Below are 19848 nucleotides of genomic sequence, written 5' to 3' on the forward strand. Positions count from 1 at the left end.
CTGCTCCTACTTGAACAGCCTCGGGATAATTTCCTCGTCCGACAGCAGGCTCGCGACCGGATTAGACGGGTCCTCTATTATCTGCCGGCGAATCCTGGCTCAGGAGGGGTCCTATTTTCTCAATTCAGACCGACGATCCGCCTTCGCATCCACAGAAACCCCCCTCTCATTGGTCCAGCCCTCTTGTCGTCGATGATGACCTTGACTATCAACGAATAATTTCGCTGGAAATCATACATTTTTCTTTATTCTTTCGGACCGAATTTTTATCTTATCTTTTATCAAACACCTTACTTGAATTCTAGCACTTTCAGGAACATCCATCCTTACCATGTCGGGTCCTAGGCCTGGGATGCGCCCCCCCATACCTCCTCGGAATAATCCCCGAGCTACCCCTGTAGGCCGATTGGCCAGTTTGAAGCCACCGGGGTCGACTGCTATCAAACGTCCTCAGTCCATTGCCCGCCCTCAGCCGGCGAGACCGACCACTCATCCCAAGACGTCGACTTGCCCTAATCCCGGCTGTCCCGCCCCTCACATTGTCGAGGATGACGGGCAAAAGGTCTGTTCCGGCTGCGGTACTGTCATCAGCGAGGCAAACATTGTCTCCGAGGTCACCTTTGGAGAGACCTCCTCGGGTGCTGCCGTGGTTCAGGGAACCTTTGTCGGCGAAGATCAGTCCCATGTCCGCAGTTTCGGCCCGGGTTTCCAGGGAGGGAGCGGCATGGAGAGTCGAGAAATCACAGAGCAGAATGGTAGGCTCGATCACGGACTCTTGCGCCTTAAGAGGCTTACGCTGACGTTTGTCTAGGTAATCGTTACATCAGTCAGTTGTCCCGTGCACTGATGATCCCCGAGAGTGCGATGAAGGCTGCCGGTCAGGTCTTCAAGCTTGCCGTGGGCCTTAACTTCATTCAAGGTCGTCGCACAAAGACGGTCGCAGCAGTCTGCTTGTATATTGCCTGTCGCCGGCAGGATGGAAACACCGTCATGCTTATTGATTTTGCGGACGTCCTAATGGTCAGTTCTCATTCTTCTTGTCTGTCGTGAAGGTGCCGTCCTCTAACGTTAGATTAGATCAACGTGTTCAAGCTCGGTCGAACGTACAAATCCTTGTTGGATGAGCTGCGGCTTGGTGGCAATGTATTCCTCATGAATCCCATCGACCCGGAGAGTTTGATCTATCGATTTGCCAAGCAACTGGAATTCGGAAATGCCACCATGCAAGTGGCTGGCGAAGCCGTCCGTATTGTCCAGCGCATGAATCGTGATTGGATGACGACCGGTCGTCGTCCTGCCGGTATCTGTGGGGCAGCTTTGATTCTAGCAGCACGCATGAACAACTTTCGTCGGACGGTGCGCGAGGTTGTTTACGTGGTCAAAGTCACGGAGATTACAATCAGCCAACGTCTCAATGAATTCAGCTCAACCGAGAGTGGAGAGCTGACGGTCGATCAATTCCGTTCCGTACAGTTGGAGAATGCTCACGATCCTCCCTCTTTCACCCGAGCACGGGAGGGAAGAAAACCTTCCCGAAGCGTCAAGAAAAAGGCCCCCGAGACTGCGGCCGAGATCGAGGGCGAACAGGATGCCGATGTCACTGGCACACGCCAGCCAAACCGCGTCGATGCTGATGGCTTTGCCATCCCTAGCATCCCTATCGATCCCGCTCTGTTCGAGGCTGATAATAGAAGACGACCGTCGACCGTGTCGGCCACGAGTGAAGAACTGTCAGAAACCGATCCCGAGTCTACGCAAGCTACCTCCGGCCACCGGAAAGGCTCCAGAAAGCCAGAGCTCCCCCAGCCGACCCCCGATCAGCTCGCCTCCGAGGAGGCTCTTGAAGATGAGATGACTGCACTATTAGCCAAGGGTTCCAATATGACAGAGAACCCGGCTAACGCGGGAGACCAAAGTCAGCAGCCGAGCAAAAACGTCTCCGAAAGCGCGGAGATCGACGAGAGTGAATTCGAGTCGGATCCGGAGGTCTCTAACTGTCTCTTGTCTCCCATGGAAGTCGAGATCAAAGAGCGAATTTGGGTGCACGAGAACAAGGATTATCTGCGGACGCAGCAGGCAAAGGCTTTGAAGCGAGCCTTGGCAGAGTCCGATTCGCGTCCCGGAATGCACAAACCTCGCAAGCGTCGCAAGGGTCGACTCGGGGACGTGACCTACCTAGAGGGTGAAGGCGAGGACGGGGACGGGAGAAGCACTCGTGCGTCCACTCCGGCAGAGGCTACTCGTCGGATGTTGGAGCGTAGGGGATTCAGTAAGAAGATTAACTATCGTCTTCTAGAGTCCTTATTTGGAGAAGAAGGGGGCGAGGACGCCGCCAAGGCAAAGGCCGAAAGCATGAGCCGGAGCCAGAGTCGCAGCCAAAGTGTGGCTTCGCGACGCAGTGCCAGCATCGAACCAGAGGCGGCAGTTTCAAGGCGGACAAGGATCACAACTCCCTCTCGCGTTAAATCCGCCGGCTCTCCCCCTGCTACTTCATCTCCGGCCGGAGATTCGACCAACATCAGCCAACCTAAGCCTGCCGTCACACCTGGTCAGGCCGAAGCAACACAGCCCAACGAAACAGTCCTGGGTCCAGCTCCCGACGCCAAGGGCGAGGAGAACGAGGAAGAGCTGGATGACGATTATGACGACGATGAGGGTGATGAGGATGACCCCGATGGCGTTGACGCTGCATTCTCCGGCCACTACGGTGATTACTATGACGAGGGCAGTGACTATGATAGCGATTAGTACCGAGGAAGGCGAAAGAAAGTAAATAAAAATGGAAATCGGATTCCCGTGGGCCATTTGGCTCAGTTACATATCAGTCCCTAATCTCAGCCACCATCCATGGATGCTCCCCGACAGTTCATCATCCTATCGATCACTCCTTCTCTACCGGCAGAACGGAACTTCCATTCCAGGCTTCCACACATTCCTATTAATACTTAACAAACCCCGAGCAGGTTCTTGACATGATCGCAATTTATCTCTAGGCAGCAAGCGAGCAGCCATTTTGCAAGTGCTGGGTTTGCGCACGCACGAGGCCCCCACAATGCTATCTAGGCAAGGGGCTCGAGTGCCTATCGAACTAACTAGCAGCCCGTAGATATTTCCACGATCGAGTCCCTGGGTTCTCGGTTGAGTTTCCTCGAGGTATGCAAGACCCTCCTGCCCTAATGGCCCCCTCCCCCTCCTTCGTCCTCTGGGTGAATTCCGGTAGATTGGACTTGTTTTTGACGTCATGCTTCCTCTAGGTTTGGGGTGACTCAATTATCAAGGACATATGAGGTAAACTGGAGAACCAAGAATGTATGGAGCACTGATAGGACGAAATCCATCAATCATGGCGCCGAACGAGTCAGGATCCCAGTCAAGGTTCTTGACTTCTTGTGGGTGACATTATGGTATGTTTCATAGAGCTGGTGTGGACTCTTTCTCAGGGATCGATAAGAGCTTGGTCAACTAGGAAGTCGACCAATACCAACCTCCGTTATCCTGCAGGGCTCAGGAATTCTCCAGGACGTTTAGCGCCAATTGCTGATCGAGCTATAGTTAGAGGGGCAGGCAGGCGTACACCATGCCTACACTTGAATGATACGAGCTAGCTTTCTTTGGATATAATATTTAGTATGTGCTTTGTACTGCAATCCCATGATCGTCTACTCCTTGTGGCGAGGCAACAACCCTCCATTTCGATATAAATCCCTCAAAATCCTGTTCGTCCTTGTCCTTCCCCTCTGTTTCACATTTATCTATACGCAATTTTGGATAAAGAAGCATCTTGATCATTGGAGCTCTTCCCATCCTATACCCTTGAGGATTTGTTACATCAACATGTCCCATCTCAACCTCTTTGGTCGAGGTCTGAGCCTTCGCATTGCCATCCTTCTCACGTGTCAAATTTCGTTTGCGCTATACGGTCAGTGGTCATGTCTAAACAATTGGCATATACTAAGGTTCATGGCCACTTACAATCTACTTCGCTTTCAGGTTACAACCAAGGCGTCTTCTCCGGTATCGTTGGCAATGAAAATTTCCTCGATGTGGTCAATCACCCTAGTGCGGTTCTCGTCGGCTTCATCGTATCCATCTACAACCTGGGTTGCTGCGCAGGAGCACTCGTTGCATTTCTAACGAGTGATCCACTTGGCTTCCGCAGGATAATGTGGCAGGCCATGGCGTGGGTCATGGTAAGTGCACTTCGCCAATATCAACACTAGCTATCACAATATAGCAAGCAAAGTGAAACGCAGCGCAGCGGAAACTCCAGCTAACAGCACATTCCACCCGCAGGTCGGAGCAGCTCTCCAAGCCAGCTCCTTCTCCACCGCACAGCTTCTCGTTGCTCGCTTTGTCACCGGCATCGGCGTTGGCATCATGACCACCGTCGTGCCGGTGTACCAGTCCGAGCTCTGCGAGGCACGTAAGCGCGGAATGTTCGTTTGCAGCCAAGCTCTCTTCGTCGGGGTGGGCATCGTGCTTTCTTATTGGTTTGACTACGGAATGAGCTATGTCGACGGACCCATGAGCTGGCGTCTTCCAATCGCCTGCCAGGGAATATTTGTCGCTGTTATTGCGGGGATGGTCCTGGGGTGAGTCTGAGTTTATCGTCGATCTACGTTGGGTTTTGTGGGAGGTTGGTTATGCTGATGCCCGGTTCACCACGATGACAGACTTCCTGAGAATCCACGATGGCTCTATCGCAAGGGAAAGGGCGCCCAGGGCTTTCAGGTCCTGTGTGACTTTTATGATTGCAACTTGGACGATCCTAAAGTGATCAAGGAATCGCAAGGCATCCAACGAGCTATTGAGCTTGATGCTCTGCGGGGCGAATATAAATGGAGCCAGCTGTTTAAGAAAGACGAGCTGCGGACTGGTCGACGCGTCTTACTGGCGTATGGCTTACAGTTCATGAACCAGATGTGTGGTGTCAATATGATAGTAGTCAGTGCATCACGTCCATTCGTCTACTCTGGATGAAGTTGAATCAAAGCCACGGCTGACCAAACGCACACGACCAGTCCTACGTAACCTCCATCTTCGAGACCAATATCGGCCTCGACAAGAAAACAAGTCTCCTTATGGGAGGCGTTATCCAGTTCATGTTCATCATCGGTGAGTCGAACGATCCGCCCAAGACATTGACACAGGTCGACTGACCCAATTGCCTGCATTAGGCTCATTCTATCCAACCTTCTTCGCCGACCGACTCGGCCGTCGGAAGCCCATGCTCTGGGGCTCCTTCGGCCTATTCTTTTGCATGATGATGATCTCCATTCTTCTTTCTTTCAAAGGTATGTGTGGAGATGTCCCTGCCTGCTCTACTAATCCATCCCTTGTGATACGGGTCCCAACGACGAAGGGGGGATGGAGAGTTAGGGCTACGCTTGACTAAAAAGTACCGCGATCTTAGGGACGATTATCCAGAAAGAAACGGCATCGGCATCGATGACATTCTTCTTCCTGTTCATGCTCACCTTCGGTGCTTCCATAAACTGCATCCCGTGGGTGTACGGTCCGGAGCTCCTACCCCTGCATGTCCGTGCCAAAGGGTACGTTGCTGCGCTTTGAGTCTCTTCAAATTTACCCTTGGGTCGCATTCCAACGAGTGGTCCCTTCTCCTTGCCCTGCAACCAACCAACCCAGACAGACATAGGGCTAATAATAAACCAGAACCGCCATTAGCATTGCCGCTAATTGGCTCTGGAATTTTTTCATCTCGATGATCTCCCCCACGCTAATCCAGGACTTGGCTTGGAAGGGATATCTGATCTTCATGTGTTTCAACCTCATCTTTGTTCCGGTAACACCGCTCCCTCCCATTCCCACCGACGAACGCTCGTTATCCAAAGAAATTAACCATCCCCGTCCACAATCTAGATTATCTATTTCTTTTACCCCGAAACCGCAACCCTCTCACTCGAACAAATCGACACTTTATTTGTCACCAAACGCGCGGCTCTCCCTTCCCCTGATGAAGAACACTTCCCATGCCCATGTGGTCTAGAAGGAGAAGGCCATTATACTAGCCGGGATGAGCACGAGAAAAAGTGTCCCCGAACCCTGGTCACTGAGCTTTATACGTCAGATTCATCGGCGGATGGTTCCTCCTCTTCTCCTACCTCTGCCGCAGCTAGCGAACCCTCGCCGGTCGAGACAGCGCGAGGTGATGCCATCACAGTCGTGGACAGCGGAGGGGAAGGGGAGGGGAACGTGAGAATAAAGCCCGTTGCTTCGTCTGAGAAAAGTGGCTAGTCGGCATATATACATTGCCGCCTTGCTGTGCTGAGGGTTGATAAGAAGGATAGCTGGTGAGAGTGTTTATCCAGGGGAAGCTTGTTTGGATTGGACTAGTATTGAACCAGTAGAGCACTCTCTTCCGTCCCTCCATTCGGGGAGGTGAAAAGATGGCATTAGAATCTTAGATAGAATGAGAGTTAAAACAAAAATACCAAAAATCTCTCAAATATCATAAATCAACGTACCCCATTGCGAAATATATCCGTCTTCAGATCGATACTATATTTAACCACAAACAATTATCGCGAACCCATTGGATCATCCAACTAACCCATTTATGCCGTGCGAGAAATATCGATTTCATACAGACTGCTGCATTGCATTGCATCAGATCGAATCGAATTGAATCGTATGCATGAGATACGAAGTGCGATCGATGTGACACGCAAAGTAAGGTAAACCCCGAAGACGTGTCCGTTCCGTCGCATCGTTACGAACACCAAAAACACAAATCAAATCAAACTTCAATATATTCTTTTTTTTAATTTCTTAGTTTTTTTCTTCTTCTTCTCTTGTCTTCCACGTAAGACGTGTCAATTGATCTGAACAGATGGAAAACCAAAAGTCAAGGAAAAAGGCAAAGGAAAAGGAAAAAAGCCCCAAGGTAGACGAAACCGGCAGGTAAGAAAATCAACACCATTTGCTCCCTTCCCATCCCAATATACCCCCCAAAAAGCCCAGTTACAGCAATAATAGTAATAATATAAACTCAAAAGGAAGAAGAGTCAAAAAATCAAGAAAAGAAAAAAGAAAAATTTGTCACAAACATCAGAATCTCGATAAAATTACGAATGGTGAGAGTTGGCGGGTCGACGACGGAAATAAGGCGACAATTGCGAATCGGTTTCGTCGATAAAAATGCGGTTAAGACGTAGACGCGATATACGATATAGTCGGGTTGAATTTTGATTCGATGGACTGTCGGCGTTCCTTGTCGTTTTTTCGGGTCGTTAGTTGAGCAAGCAGACTTTTGGTTTTTCTTCTTTTTTTTTACGCATCAATCTCCATCCCCGTACCCATTCCCACGCCATTGTTCAATCCAGCGCACCCGCCACCGACTGGCTGAGCGCTCATGGTTTGCAATAGAGGCAATCCTGCGTCGGCGGGATTGGACCCAAGAACATTGTCCTGGTTTTGAGTCATGGGGCGAGATGCGGCATTCAAGACCTGGGCCCCCTCAAAGATGATAGGGGTGGATCGCAGGTTGTGCACGGTGTTCTCCCAGGTAGAGTTGACGAGTTGGCCCTGGGTGAGGTCATCGTTAAATAGATAGAAAGCGGGAGAAGATGCAAGCCCGAAGGGTGAAACCGGCCGCGCGGTGACGAGGTAGGCATTCAAGGCTCGGTTTTTCATGAGGATTTCGCAGTCAGAAAGATAGCTGGAAAACTGTCTGTCGATGTATTTCTTCCACCCCCGCACGGCAGCAGCCATGTCGTTGTCGTCCATACCGATGCGCTGCCAACTGATACCGAGAAGGCGAGTAGCATCATCGACCAAGGGTTCCCCAGAAGTAAATGGGTTCGAATTGAGGTTGCGGCGGTTATCATCTCCAGATGCATCTTGTAAGCGTTGCATCGAGGATAGCGCAATGTCGTCATAACTAGGGGCAGAAGGGTCGAGGCGCTGGGATTTGCGGCCAGCGAGGCTGGATGAGCCAGCTGCCTGAGGTTGAGAAGAACCGGCGGATGCCGTTGCGGTGGTCTCGGAAACCTCTTCGTACCACGTGCCAGTCTGGCTTTCTGCGGACAGAGCCATCCCTGTACGCGGGTTCAGAAGAACCATGCCTTCTCCGTAGACAGGTTCTTCCTCCTTCGGGGGAGGAGCGGGTGCAGCCTGAACGGGAGCGCTGGGAGTGTTCATAGCTTCTTCAAAAGCGGCCTCGTCGCGCGACCTCTTGCGAGACGGCTTTCCCGCAATTGGGGCAGACGTGGCCAGCTTAGTCGACGGGCTCGCCCCGGGAGAGGTATGAGACTTGAAGCCATTCGCGAACAGAGAGCCGGAATTCGTGCCCGGCGCCGAGTCAAAGTGACGAGGGAATTGAACAAAGGCGTGTTGTTGGGTCGGGGAGAGGACCATGGCAGGGCCATCGGAGAGGCCGTTGAGAAGCATCGGGCACATCGTAATGGTTCAATGCAGGGTATCGCTGGTGAGGTGCCGAAGGGAGAATGAGGGAAGCAGTGTCCGATCTGTTGCGTCCAGTGAGCTAGAAGTGAGAAGATACAATAACCTATCAGTCAGACGACGAGCAGCGACGTCTTATGAGAACGGGACAAGGTCCGCAGGAGCAGTAAGAAAGAGAGATCGGCGCAAGCGTATGCGAGGCTGCGGAGACGAGCGCCACAAGGGAAGGGAAAGCAAAGAGGAGAGAGGAGGGGAGGAGGATGGATGATGGAGGGTAGAACAGACGGATGGAAGAGATAAGAAGAGGAGAAGAAGAAAAGATGGAGAAGACGACGGGGACGCCGGGGTATGGGAAAGAAAGAAAGGAAGAACGGGAAAAGCGAGACGCGTGAGAGGAAGGGAAGAAGGGAAAGCGATCCATCTGTCGAGTGAGTGTGAGTGCTCGAGCTTATGCGGAGATAAAATTTGCCCGTGACCACTCCGATACCACGATACGGCGCCCAGCCGCCGCCCAGCAGCCGCCCGGCGCCCGCAATTGAGCACTTCGGCCAGCATTGTGACGATACCAATACCACCGCAATACAGCCAGCCCGGGCCAGCCCCACCGAGTCCAGATCGGCCAGCAAGGATTCGATGGCGATTGCGCCGGGCAACCATCATGGGGGGATCCACCGCCGTCCGCGCCGCTGATTGGCGTGGCGTTCCCTGCAAGCCTGTCCGCGCCGCCGCGCGTTCAGCTCCCAGAAAGCCCGGCGCCGTTCATTCGCAGACCCATGCCCGGCTGGGGTCTGGTCTCACGGCGAGACATCGGCTTACTAATCTCGGGGACTTGGCACACCGGAAAGTTCGATTCTATTTCATGCGAGCAAAAAGTAAAGATAAAAAAGTAAAAAAAAAGTATAGTAACAGAGAAGGGAAAAGAGAAAGAGGCAGTTGGGGGAAATCGAACAAAAAAACGGCCATTCGCCATTTCTGACACCAGAAAAAACACAAGGTTGCTGGAACATGACACAAAATATTCGTCGAGCCAAATCGCAAGTAATTCAGGGGACATGTGCCCGTGGATGACCGTAAACAAGAAAGAAATAGACCTCGAGAGGGAGATCGCAGTCATATCATTCCATGAGATGGTGTTCAAGGGGGACCATCTGGCACAGGGTACATTTCCCGCATGTGGCCGCGCCTGGTCGCACTTCGCTTGCCGTGTCCTTGGGACCACCTCCACTGAGGGACATTATCGTTTAATTTAAAAAAGCAACAACGTGGCCGTCGAAGAGTTTTATAAAGAGGCCCGGATATGAAATCAAAAGAAAAGAAAGGAATGTGGAAATGGTTGATGACAGTTCGCGTCCACAGTCTCGCTGCCCAATGCCTTCACGGCATATAGGAAGCATCCCACCGACTTCATCACGTCTATCCCGTCATGGACGCTGGTTTACAGGTCTTGTCAAATCCAGAAAACTGTGGACTCCGGGAGGCGTTTAGGAGAAAACGCTTTATGCGCTTCCGGCAGGGGCGGCGCCACCACCGAGCATGCCCTTCATGCGGTCCATCGACTCGGGGGCATAACTGGGGCCCATGGAGCCGATGAAGAGGAAGAAAATCAGGACAATGGCACCGATGATGATGGACTTGCGCTGCGCCGGGTGGTTGGCACCATACTCAGCCCAGGCACGGTTAGCCTGGCCGGTGTAGTCCTTGATCTTGTCGCCACCAAGCTTGTAGTAGACGAGACCCAGAAGAGCGATGGAGTAACCGAAGAACTGAGTGAAGGTGACGGGGGTGTGCCAGATGGCCATGGAGGCGGCAACCAGCAGGATATCCTTCAAGACACCGCAGAGGGTCATGACCAAGGAAGAAGTCTTGCCAATCTGTAGCCCCAAAGTTAGCGGAGTCGGCGAGCGGTGCACCCAGCGATACATACCAAGAAGACAACGGAAACGTTGAGCAGGAAAGCAATAATGGCGTTGAGAAGCAGCGTAGAGATGCCGACGGTGTAGATGTGGTTCATAGTCATGTTGGGAACCTCAATGAAGAGGGCAGTGAGACCGTTCATGACAGCGCAAACGGGCGCGAAGTAGTACAGAGACACAAGGGGATCCATCTTGTATTCGGCGGAGCTGAGTAGGCGCTGGACCATGACCAGACGGGTAGCCTCGAAAACGATACCGCCCAACTGGAAAAGGAAACCGATCAAGACAAACCTGACCTCACCGAACGAAGCAATGACGACACCAACAACGATGGCGGCGACATTCGAGAGGACTTTCAGGTTGACGGGGGCCATTCCCATGCCCCAGGTAGCCAGCAGCACGGCAACAGGAGTGGTAGCCTGAGTATCACAGTGAGCGAGGAACAAAACCGAGATTCAACAGTGCAAGCATACCTTGAGCATCTGAATGAAAGCAACGCTCAGATACAGGTAGGTCACATTACCGCAGATCAAACTCAAACTGAAGAAGAGACCGATAGGGACAATAGCACGCAGGTAAACCCGGCCAGTCATCTTCACGGTCTTCCGGCCATCGAGCAAGTTGGTTGTGCGGGCAAGGATCTGGGTCATGAGAGTTGCGAACGCCAAGTGCCATGTCGTAAGGAAGATAGCTAAAAGAGGGTCAGATTCGGGTCAAGTCTAAGGTATTCGACTCAGGAAGGACATACGAAAGCCTGGATGAGAGAAGGTGGTTAGTTATCCGTCGGGCTCGGGTCAAAACAGACAGGTTGCACTTACGGAATTGAGCTTCAGGGTTATCGAGAATCTTCTTGTTGAACAAGATGACACTGGAACTCAGAGTGATCCAGACACTGATACAGAGTTAAATTCTGTCTACTTCCCACCCTGAGGGAAGATTCCGGACATACCTGACGTAGACCGCAGGGTGGAAGGTCGCCTTGGGAGGCTCCGACTTCTCAGCGGCCGGGTTCACGGTGGGCAAAGCGGGCTCCGGACGAGAGACCTCGCCGGAGGTTCTAGCCTTTTCTCCTTCGGAACTCATTTTCTTGAGAGTGCGAGCTTGGTCTGATAGGAAGCGTTGGAAATCGAAAGGGCGCGGCCGTAAAAGGCTGCTTTGGTTGAACTGCGCGGAGGCCACGGGGAATGGTGGAGAGAGGAAGGGAAGTAGAAAGAATCAACACTGATAGTCCAAGAAGACGAAAAAAAAAAACAAAAAGAGATTGAACGAGTGAGATGATAGTTGGTCGATGAAAAAAAAGAAAAGAAATTGAACAAAAAATTAAGACACCAGAATCACGGAACAATGAAGAACATGAAATGGAGGGGGAGGGAGGAGAGAAACAAGAAGGGAGGATGGATGGATGGAAACGAGGTACGTATATTTCCTTTGGGTTTTTTTTTTTTTTTTTTTTTCTTGAGAGGAAAAAAAAAAAAAAAAAAAATAAAATTAAAATTAAAATCAAATAAAAATAATAATCCCTTCGGGTAGTTTGGGTCCTGGGGAGGGACAGGCGATTTGGTCAGATGGATAAGGTTGCGAATGCGGCACAGGATTGGGGAGGGTGGTCGAGGTGTGAGGAAATATTAGGGACGAATATCTATTATTATTAGGATTATTATTTGTTAGGCCAAAGGGGGGCAAGAAGGTCGGGGATCCGCATCAACAGGGCCGTAAGAAAAGGGCAGAGATCGTGGTCCAGGTCAGATATGCCGTTCGTTGGACGCGGCGCCCGCTAGGCCGCTTCGGGCGGGCTTACGGCGCTTTACCGTACCTCGCCGCCGGTCGCAGGTACCGTACGGTAAGGCCACTGAACGCATCCAAATCCAATCCACCAACGCCAGCGTCGAATGGAACCGGAACAGAATAGAACCCAGCTAGAATGTCTGCAATTCCCTCGTCCTCCCTGGTACGCTAAAACGGTTTTAATCAATTTAAAATTATTCTTAGTACCAAGTTTCCCCATGGCCAGAGTCGGACTTGAAACACCACCAGTGATTCTGACGGAGAGTTTCGAGTGCTAGACGTCTGGCCTAAGCGAGTGGAGCGTGGGAGGGGCGAAAAGCGAGTGGGTTGTTCAATAGATCGATAAAATGAGTCGTCGGTGTACGGGTTGGTATTCGTGCCTTACATACGCTAGGATGAGTGGAGGACTCGGGGAAATTGCGCTCGATTCGCTGGTAAGGTACCGTACATACCGTACATACCGTACAGGTAAAGTACCCGTGGCTGTTGACCGTCCCCAGCAGTGCGCAACGCTTCTGTCTTTCTTTTTCTGCCTTTCTTTTTTCCCGCTTTCTTTTTTTATTTTCTGAACCCTCATAATCCGCATGTGTGGATTTTTCATTTTATCATTTTCTCCATTGATCTTGGATGTCTCTCACATCACGCGAATCCCACCGAAACCAATACTAAACACGAGGAAAAGTAGCCAGCCGGGGGAGTCGAGGCAAGTCGCACGGAGTACGTACTCCTCAGCCATCAGTTTAATTGCTGTCCATTATGGAGCAAACCCTCTGGGTCCTTCTCCAAGTCCAACCTCCCCAGTGGATTAACATCCATGAAACTCCCCTCCATCCATTGGTGCTAGCGTGGGGCAAGCGAATGTTCAGAACTTCATCAACTCTCGTGGCGAGTCTGGCGACTGGCGAGCGAGTCTTGGTGTCAATCTCCAAGGGCTCCACTTGCTGGCTTCCCTTGCGCTTCCCTTGCCCCTTTTCCGTTAATTCTCATTATTATTCTTAGCTACGGGCTCCACTCACTTGCCAACTTTTTTTTCTTTTTTCTTTTTGTTTCTGGTCCCTGCGACGCAGACAAGACTAACAGAGATGAATAGAAAACCCCCGACGTTGTCACGTACGTGGTCGTGCTTTGCGATCTATCTATTCATAACTACTAAGTAGAGATGAAACAACTGGATGTCGATCAGAGCGTAAGGGAATCGAGCAGGAATCACTGCAACCGCAGCGTGTTGATCAAAATTAACACCGACTTGTTTGGCACGACCTGCATTACGCAAGCAGCCTGCTAGCCAAGCACTTCTTACCCGCGTTCAGCGGCCACTTGTCCATAGCGCTGCCGCAAAGGTCCCTTACCAGTGGAGAATGCGGCGATCTGATGGCTGGAGGGCTTGACGCCATCCCTTTGGTTCAATGGCGTTTTAGCATCCTGGTTGCGTTTTCCCTAGCCCGTCCAGGGACTCGTCCTGACCCACGAGGGCCCCGGCCACTTGGTCCTGACCATCCACTCGTCCTCTGCTTCGCTACGGCATACGGATGCGACCGCAACATCAGGTGGTCTCTTCGAACAATAGACCACAATGGAAATTGTCCATGGGTACGGTGGTACGCAAGAATTCACTGTTGCTCTAACTACCTTATTATAGTCCAGAAGGAAGCACAGAAGCCGGGAACAAGATCTTGCCATACACAAAGAGCCGATGGCAACGGCTGTCCTGATGGAAGTTGAGAGGTAATTAAAAAAAAAAAAAAAAAAAAAAAAAAAGGACCACGAAGCTCATTCTGCTAAACCCTGCATGGCTGATAGTTTGATTGGCCTCTGTCGGATTCGTCCGCCATCCTGGTCATCTTAACCCTGATAAACGTTTTTTCCCGCGGATTCTGGAAAGCGATCAGCTCTGGACTTCCGCTTCGAGTAGGGACCATCAGTGGAACCGGCTGTTCACAAAATGAATCCTCAGTCCTGACAAGTCTGATGGATCAAGTGAGGGACGATCCTTTGGTGTCAATCCGTTAAAGTGCTGAATGGGCTTAGCAGGCATGTGCGTAATGACGAAGTGCTGCACAGACGGCGGAGGCCCAGGGTTTAGTATGGAGTACCACCGTGTGGACTTTAGCGTGTACGGAGTACAAACTACAGGAGCTGGTCAATCATGCAATGATGCAAGAGCAGGTTTCACGGTGAATCGATAGTCGATACAAGGGAAGACTCGAGGCGCACCGTTTCGGGCGGGTTTGAAGTTTTGAACACAGCATTCGCAGTACAGTAGAATCTACCTTGAGCCGGCAGTTGAATGAGTTACGCAGTACATACAAAGAAGGCAAAGACAAAGAACGGCGATAGAAAACGCAGCACTACTCCGTACTCAGGGGGAATACCCTTGGTGCCTGCCGAGAAATGAATTAAAGAAAAAGAAAAGAAAAGAAAAAAAAAAAGGAACAGGTGCCGACGCCATGGATGATGCCTCCGGATGTGTGAATTAAAGGCAACCTGCACCCTGAATTCCTGATAGGTACCTACTCGATGATAAGCCACCCGGTAGACCAATGGCAACCCCTTTACGATGTTTACGCGGTTCTGGACGTTGGGAGGAACCAACCAACGAACGTTAGCCACCAGACAGCCATCATGGAAAACTCCGTAATCTGGCTGGGATTTTCTATCCAACGGGACCGCAGAACCAGGGCAGATGGCGCACGGAGACCGAGTCGAATGGCTGGTTGGCACTTTTTTTTTTTTTTTTTTTTTTTTTTTTTTGGAGACCTCCGTAACCTCTGGCCTCTAGGATAGCCGCGTGTCCCATTAAGTTTTGAGTTTTAGTCTGTCTGTAAATTGGAAGGCCTGGGGATTTCCCCTTTTCCGCCGCCCAGGGATTGATAGGGATTCATCATCGGGTGTCTTCCTTTGATTAGGAGGAATTCGTAGGGCCTAAACTTGAAACAGAACCTCCCCACACCTTTGGTAATACTGCGTTTTGCCGTACCCTCGCCGCGGGCGTACCTGGTACGAATACTAATACTAATATTACGCCCGATCTTTCTCCCTCACCGTTCCTTTCTCTTCTCCGCCATCGCCTCCCCCTCTCTCTTCCTCCCCTCCCCCTTACCGCTTCTTTAAATACTGCATTCTTGCAGCTTCATAGATCTTTTCTATGCTTAGTCTCGCCCGCAAGACCTTAAACCGCGTTCCCAGCTTTCAGGACATCCTACAAGGCAGAATGACCCACCCCGACATGTAAGAACCTCAGCGCGACCTGCTCTCAGGGGTGTTCTCGTTGCAGCCGCTAACCTCGTCTCTTGCTCACCTCTAGCTCCGTCGACGTTCTCGTCATTGGTGCAGGCCCAACTGGTTTGGGTGCTGCTAAGCGTTTGAACCAGATCGTACGATTGCGACCCTGTCGAATCCGCGAATTCTCATGCTGATTGTTGTCGTTAGAACGGCCCCTCGTGGTTGATTGTGGACAGCAACGAGACCCCCGGTGGTCTTGCCTCTACCGATGTCACCCCCGAAGGCTTCGTATGTTCACTCCATTCTGCGCTGTCTCCGGGAGAAGAGCAACCAAACTAACCCATTGGCAGCTCTACGACGTCGGTGGCCACGTTATCTTCTCCCACTACAAGTACTTCGACGACTGCATCAACGAGGCTCTCCCCAAGGACGAGGACTGGTACACCCACCAGCGTATCTCCTACGTTCGCTGCCAGGAGAAATGGGTTCCCTACCCCTTCCAGAACAACATCTCCATGCTTCCCAAGGAGGAGCAGGTCAAGTGCATTGACGGCATGATTGACGCTGCCCTTGAGGCTCGCGTGGCCAACACCAAGCCCAAGGACTTCGACGAGTGGATCGTTCGTATGATGGGAACTGGTATCGCCGATCTCTTCATGAGACCCTACAACTACAAGGTCTGGGCTGTGCCGACCACCAAGGTAAGACGAATCAATTCTTCGTGGGCGCATCGGGCTGCCCTGTTGAACGCAAATGCTGATGAGCAACCTCTGTAGATGCAATGTGCCTGGCTCGGTGAGCGTGTTGCCGCTCCCAACGTCAAGGCCGTCACCACCAACGTCATCCTGAACAAGACTGCTGGTAACTGGGGCCCTAACGCTACTTTCCGTTTCCCCGCCCACGGTGGTACCGGTGGCATCTGGATTGCCGTTGCCAACACCATCCCCAAGGAGAACACTCGCTTCGGTGAGAAGGGCAAGGTCACCAAGGTCAACGCCGGCAACAAGACCGTTCAGCTTGCTGACGGCACGACCGTCGGCTACAAGAAGCTGGTCTCTACCATGGCCGTGGATTTCCTTGCCGAGCAGATGGGTGACCAGGAGCTGGTTGGCCTCACCAAGCAGCTCTTCTACTCCACCACCCACGTTATCGGTGTTGGTATCCGTGGTACCCGCCCTGAGAGAATCGGTGACAAGTGCTGGGTAGGTCGCTTTGAAATTGCCTCGAAAATTCTTGTCCGTAAGCTAACAGAACTGTTTCAATAGCTCTACTTCCCCGAGGACAACTGCCCCTTCTACCGTGCCACCATCTTCTCCAACTACTCCCCTCACAACCAGCCCGAGACCTCCAAGAAGCTCCCTACCCTGCAGCTCGCCGACGGCTCCAAGCCCAAGAGCACCGATGCTGAGGAGGGTCCTTACTGGTCTATCATGCTGGAGGTTTCCGAGTCCTCGATGAAGCCTGTCAACCACGAGACCCTCCTGGCCGACTCCATCCAGGGTCTCGTCAACACCGAGATGCTCAAGCCCACCGACGAGATTGTCTCTACCTACCACCGCCGCTTCGACCACGGTTACCCCACCCCCTCCCTCGAGCGTGAGGGTGCCCTTACCCAGATCCTGCCCCGCCTCCAGGCCCAGGACATCTGGACCCGTGGCCGCTTCGGTAGCTGGCGCTACGAGGTCGGTAACCAGGACCACTCTTTCATGCTGGGTGTCGAGGCTGTGGACAACATTGTCAACGGTGCCGTCGAGCTTACCCTGAACTACCCCGACTTCGTCAACGGCAGACAGAACACCGAGCGTCGTCTGGAGGACGGTGCTCAGCTGTTTGCCAAGTCCAAGGCTCAGTAAGCGCTGAAGAACATATAGACATATTTTCCGATTTAATATTGAATGATTTCAAGAGGGGGTTTTTAAAACAAAACAACTAGATACCGGATTTTTTACGGACAACGGGAGCCATTGATTCTATTTCCTTTCTTTATTTTTTGAAGCGATATTTGGGAGACGTTTTGCGGGCATTTTGTGTTGATGTGAAAACCCACCATCTTTCCTGCAATTCTTGCTAGAATTCTTTTCAAGCTATAAACCCTTTTTTTCTTTTCGTTTTCTCTTTTCTAGACTTGATTCTTTAAGATGATGGATGCCCTGCATTGTTGGCTGTCATGTTCTTGCTTCTATCACGGGTCTCCGTTGGATTGTTATATCCTATGAATATATTACCGAATGAATGAGGTTGGCATTGCTATGATGACCGATAACAACTCCATCCAACTGTACACCGTGTTCACTTTACCGAATATACTCCGTATAGTGTACTGAGATTGCGATTCGCGATGGATCAGGATCCGATCGACACGATCACCAACTTCAATGACTCGACGCGCCAGGGGGACCTTCCGAATCGAACGCCTTGATCTCGTAAGGTTCAGTTGAATGGATCTCAGACTAGTGCTAGCATTGCACAGACTACTCCGGCGTAATTGAGACAGTAGATACTATTACTATCTACTAGTTAGTAGTTACTACCACTCCATCCTATCGATCGCGATGCCATGGACACACGCGTTATAAATAAAGTACGGCTGAGACATAACCATCCATCGGTCGTCTGTTTGTCTCTCCTTCTGTTTCCTAGCTTCTCTAATTCCAACAAAGCGAAGTAGAAAAAACAAGGAGAAAAAAAAATTCGACGATTCAAGATTCGAGAACATGACCAAGACCGGTGCGACCAACAACCAGCTAACTAACTGACTAGCGATGTCTCAGTCTCGCCTCAATGCTACCGCCAACCCAGAGCCTAGACCCATGAGTCTGGACCATAAAGCAATATAAACAGCATATCTGATGTCGGCTCCGTCCACCAAATCTACCGGATCAGGCAGCCATCAATCGCTAAGCTTTCATTTAATAAAAAAAAAATACAAAAAAATCCGACAAAACATGGAGTCTCGCGACCGGCCGGACAAACCACCTCCGTAACTACCCATCGCTATCTTCAGAGTCCTCATTCCTCCCACGGAGATAGGGACTCCTCCATGACATAGCCAGCGGAGTCAGGTCCGTCTGTTAACTACTTAGTGCCATCTAGCTGGGTGGTAAGATGAGGATTGACGGGGACGCTCGGACATGGCACCGAAACTGATATGCGGTGATAGACAGAGATGCCGGATTTCCGACGGGCAGGATTCTGTACTCCGTACTGCGTAGGTACTGGGCATATTCTACGCTGGGAAATGTCGCTGCGATGGTCGTTCTCCTTCGTGCTCTGTTTACTAGGTACTACTCCGTAAACAGGCTGAGCAGAGGGTGCTCCCTTCCGCTGTGGTGGTGGAAACACGGACGCGTCAGTCCGGAGCCGGCCATTATTCTTAGTAGCTGGGGCTAACCTATTGTAGTTAGTGCGAGACACTCCCGGTATCCAGCGGTACGGCCGTATTGAAGGTATCGTATGTATCCTGTACCATTGCCTGAGTATTCAGGTATCCGGCCTCTGTTGGTTTCGGACAGATTGCTACGGAGTCTCCTTCTCCATCGTCTCATCGGCCGTCGTGATGGTGAATCAAATCTGGAACAAGAACACACGTATTCCAATTGGGACCTATCGCGGCCAACTAATGACATGACTACTCCTCGCATAGGCCAGCCCCGGTGGAGTCGACTCAGAGACACGCTGACCAAAGTACCGGCCTCCGCCACCCTCGACAGCAAATGACCACTCACACAGCGATCGGCTGCGATGGTCGAGACGTGGAACACTCCCCCACAAGAATAAACAAAGGCAGTCCGAACAAAAGGTGTACGTATTATCATCGCTCATCAACTTATCAGCCCACTGGAACTCTTGAGACATTCGGTGGCCATGCATCTATTCTTGGATGGTCCCTTCATGCAGGAAAACGTTCGGTAGCGCGATGTCTCTCCATCCAGAACGCGTAAGGCCAGCATCCCGACTTACTCGTCTTTGCGAACCGCCTCGCGGTACCATTCGCCTAGCGGCTTTCTGCGCAGCGCACCCAGTCCATAGTCGTAAATGCTGATACGCTCGGATTCTCGCAATTCGTCGTCGATCAGCCGCTTGATGCGCTGCTCAACGGAACGACCCTCCGCTTCCCGTTCGTCATTATTCTATGCCGGTTAGCCATCGGATCAACCGGTCGTCACGATCTGGGGAATTCCTTACATTGTTTGGTTCGGGGTGGCTGCCATGTGGAGTTGCCGAGCCTTCTTGTCCGGTGCGCTTGGGTGGATTGACAGGAGTGAACGACTGTACGCGGACGGCTGGAGATGCTTGGGCAGTGGCCTCCGCCGGTCGATGCACCGCTCTAGGCTGCTCTCGACTTCTCGCATGAGGTACAGAGTGTACTCCGGTATCCGAGGATTCTTCGGGAATGGCATCCATTGCGTCATGCGTCACCGTGGAGACTCTAGATCTTGTACGATCACCATGGTGTTCGCCGGTAGGCGAAGACGCTTCGGGAAGGACTTCCATGGTTCTATGCGTT

General features: G+C 51.6%; 5 protein-coding genes across 5 annotated transcripts; 3 read left to right on the top strand and 2 right to left on the bottom strand.

The window, feature by feature from the left end:
* Positions 1-331: 331 nt before the first annotated feature.
* P170DRAFT_444936 (transcription factor TFIIIB subunit BRF1) lies at positions 332-6255 on the top strand (the record flags this gene model as incomplete). Its single annotated transcript, XM_024850666.1, has 12 exons — positions 332-755; positions 812-1020; positions 1078-2368; positions 3991-4190; positions 4294-4592; positions 4674-4944; positions 5022-5115; positions 5178-5294; positions 5414-5552; positions 5674-5803; positions 5881-5998; positions 6089-6255. The coding sequence occupies 12 exons, from the start codon at positions 332-334 to the stop codon at positions 6253-6255; spliced, it is 3459 nt and encodes a 1152-aa protein (XP_024708411.1).
* A 754-nt stretch (positions 6256-7009) lies between these two features.
* On the bottom strand, positions 7010-8838 carry P170DRAFT_123367 (uncharacterized protein). Its single transcript, XM_024842370.1, has one exon. The coding sequence runs from the start codon at positions 8416-8418 to the stop codon at positions 7291-7293; it is 1128 nt and encodes a 375-aa protein (XP_024708412.1). The 5' UTR covers positions 8419-8838; the 3' UTR covers positions 7010-7290.
* An 888-nt stretch (positions 8839-9726) lies between these two features.
* On the bottom strand, positions 9727-11542 carry glfB (UDP-galactofuranose transporter). The gene is made up of 6 exons (XM_024842369.1): positions 11284-11542; positions 11153-11226; positions 11083-11088; positions 10808-11025; positions 10346-10753; positions 9727-10292 (listed from the first exon to the last, which is right to left on the bottom strand). Exons 1-6 carry the CDS (start codon positions 11415-11417, stop codon positions 9918-9920), a joined length of 1215 nt encoding a protein of 404 aa, XP_024708413.1. The 5' UTR covers positions 11418-11542; the 3' UTR covers positions 9727-9917.
* Positions 11543-12819: 1277 nt separating this feature from the next.
* On the top strand, positions 12820-14051 carry P170DRAFT_123450 (uncharacterized protein). The gene is made up of 5 exons (XM_024842371.1): positions 12820-12836; positions 13210-13305; positions 13397-13709; positions 13759-13844; positions 13920-14051. Exons 2-5 carry the CDS (start codon positions 13292-13294, stop codon positions 13963-13965), a joined length of 459 nt encoding a protein of 152 aa, XP_024708414.1. The 5' UTR covers positions 12820-12836; positions 13210-13291; the 3' UTR covers positions 13966-14051.
* Positions 14052-15047: 996 nt separating this feature from the next.
* On the top strand, positions 15048-17559 carry P170DRAFT_434830 (protoporphyrinogen/coproporphyrinogen oxidase). The gene is made up of 6 exons (XM_024848812.1): positions 15048-15347; positions 15424-15493; positions 15549-15629; positions 15692-16042; positions 16118-16543; positions 16607-17559. Exons 1-6 carry the CDS (start codon positions 15331-15333, stop codon positions 17192-17194), a joined length of 1533 nt encoding a protein of 510 aa, XP_024708415.1. The 5' UTR covers positions 15048-15330; the 3' UTR covers positions 17195-17559.
* The last annotated feature ends 2289 nt before the right edge of the window (positions 17560-19848 follow it).

The sequence above is a fragment of the Aspergillus steynii genome (assembly GCF_002849105.1).
Source record: "Aspergillus steynii IBT 23096 chromosome Unknown P170scaffold_2, whole genome shotgun sequence".
Lineage (NCBI taxonomy): Eukaryota > Fungi > Ascomycota > Eurotiomycetes > Eurotiales > Aspergillaceae > Aspergillus > Aspergillus steynii.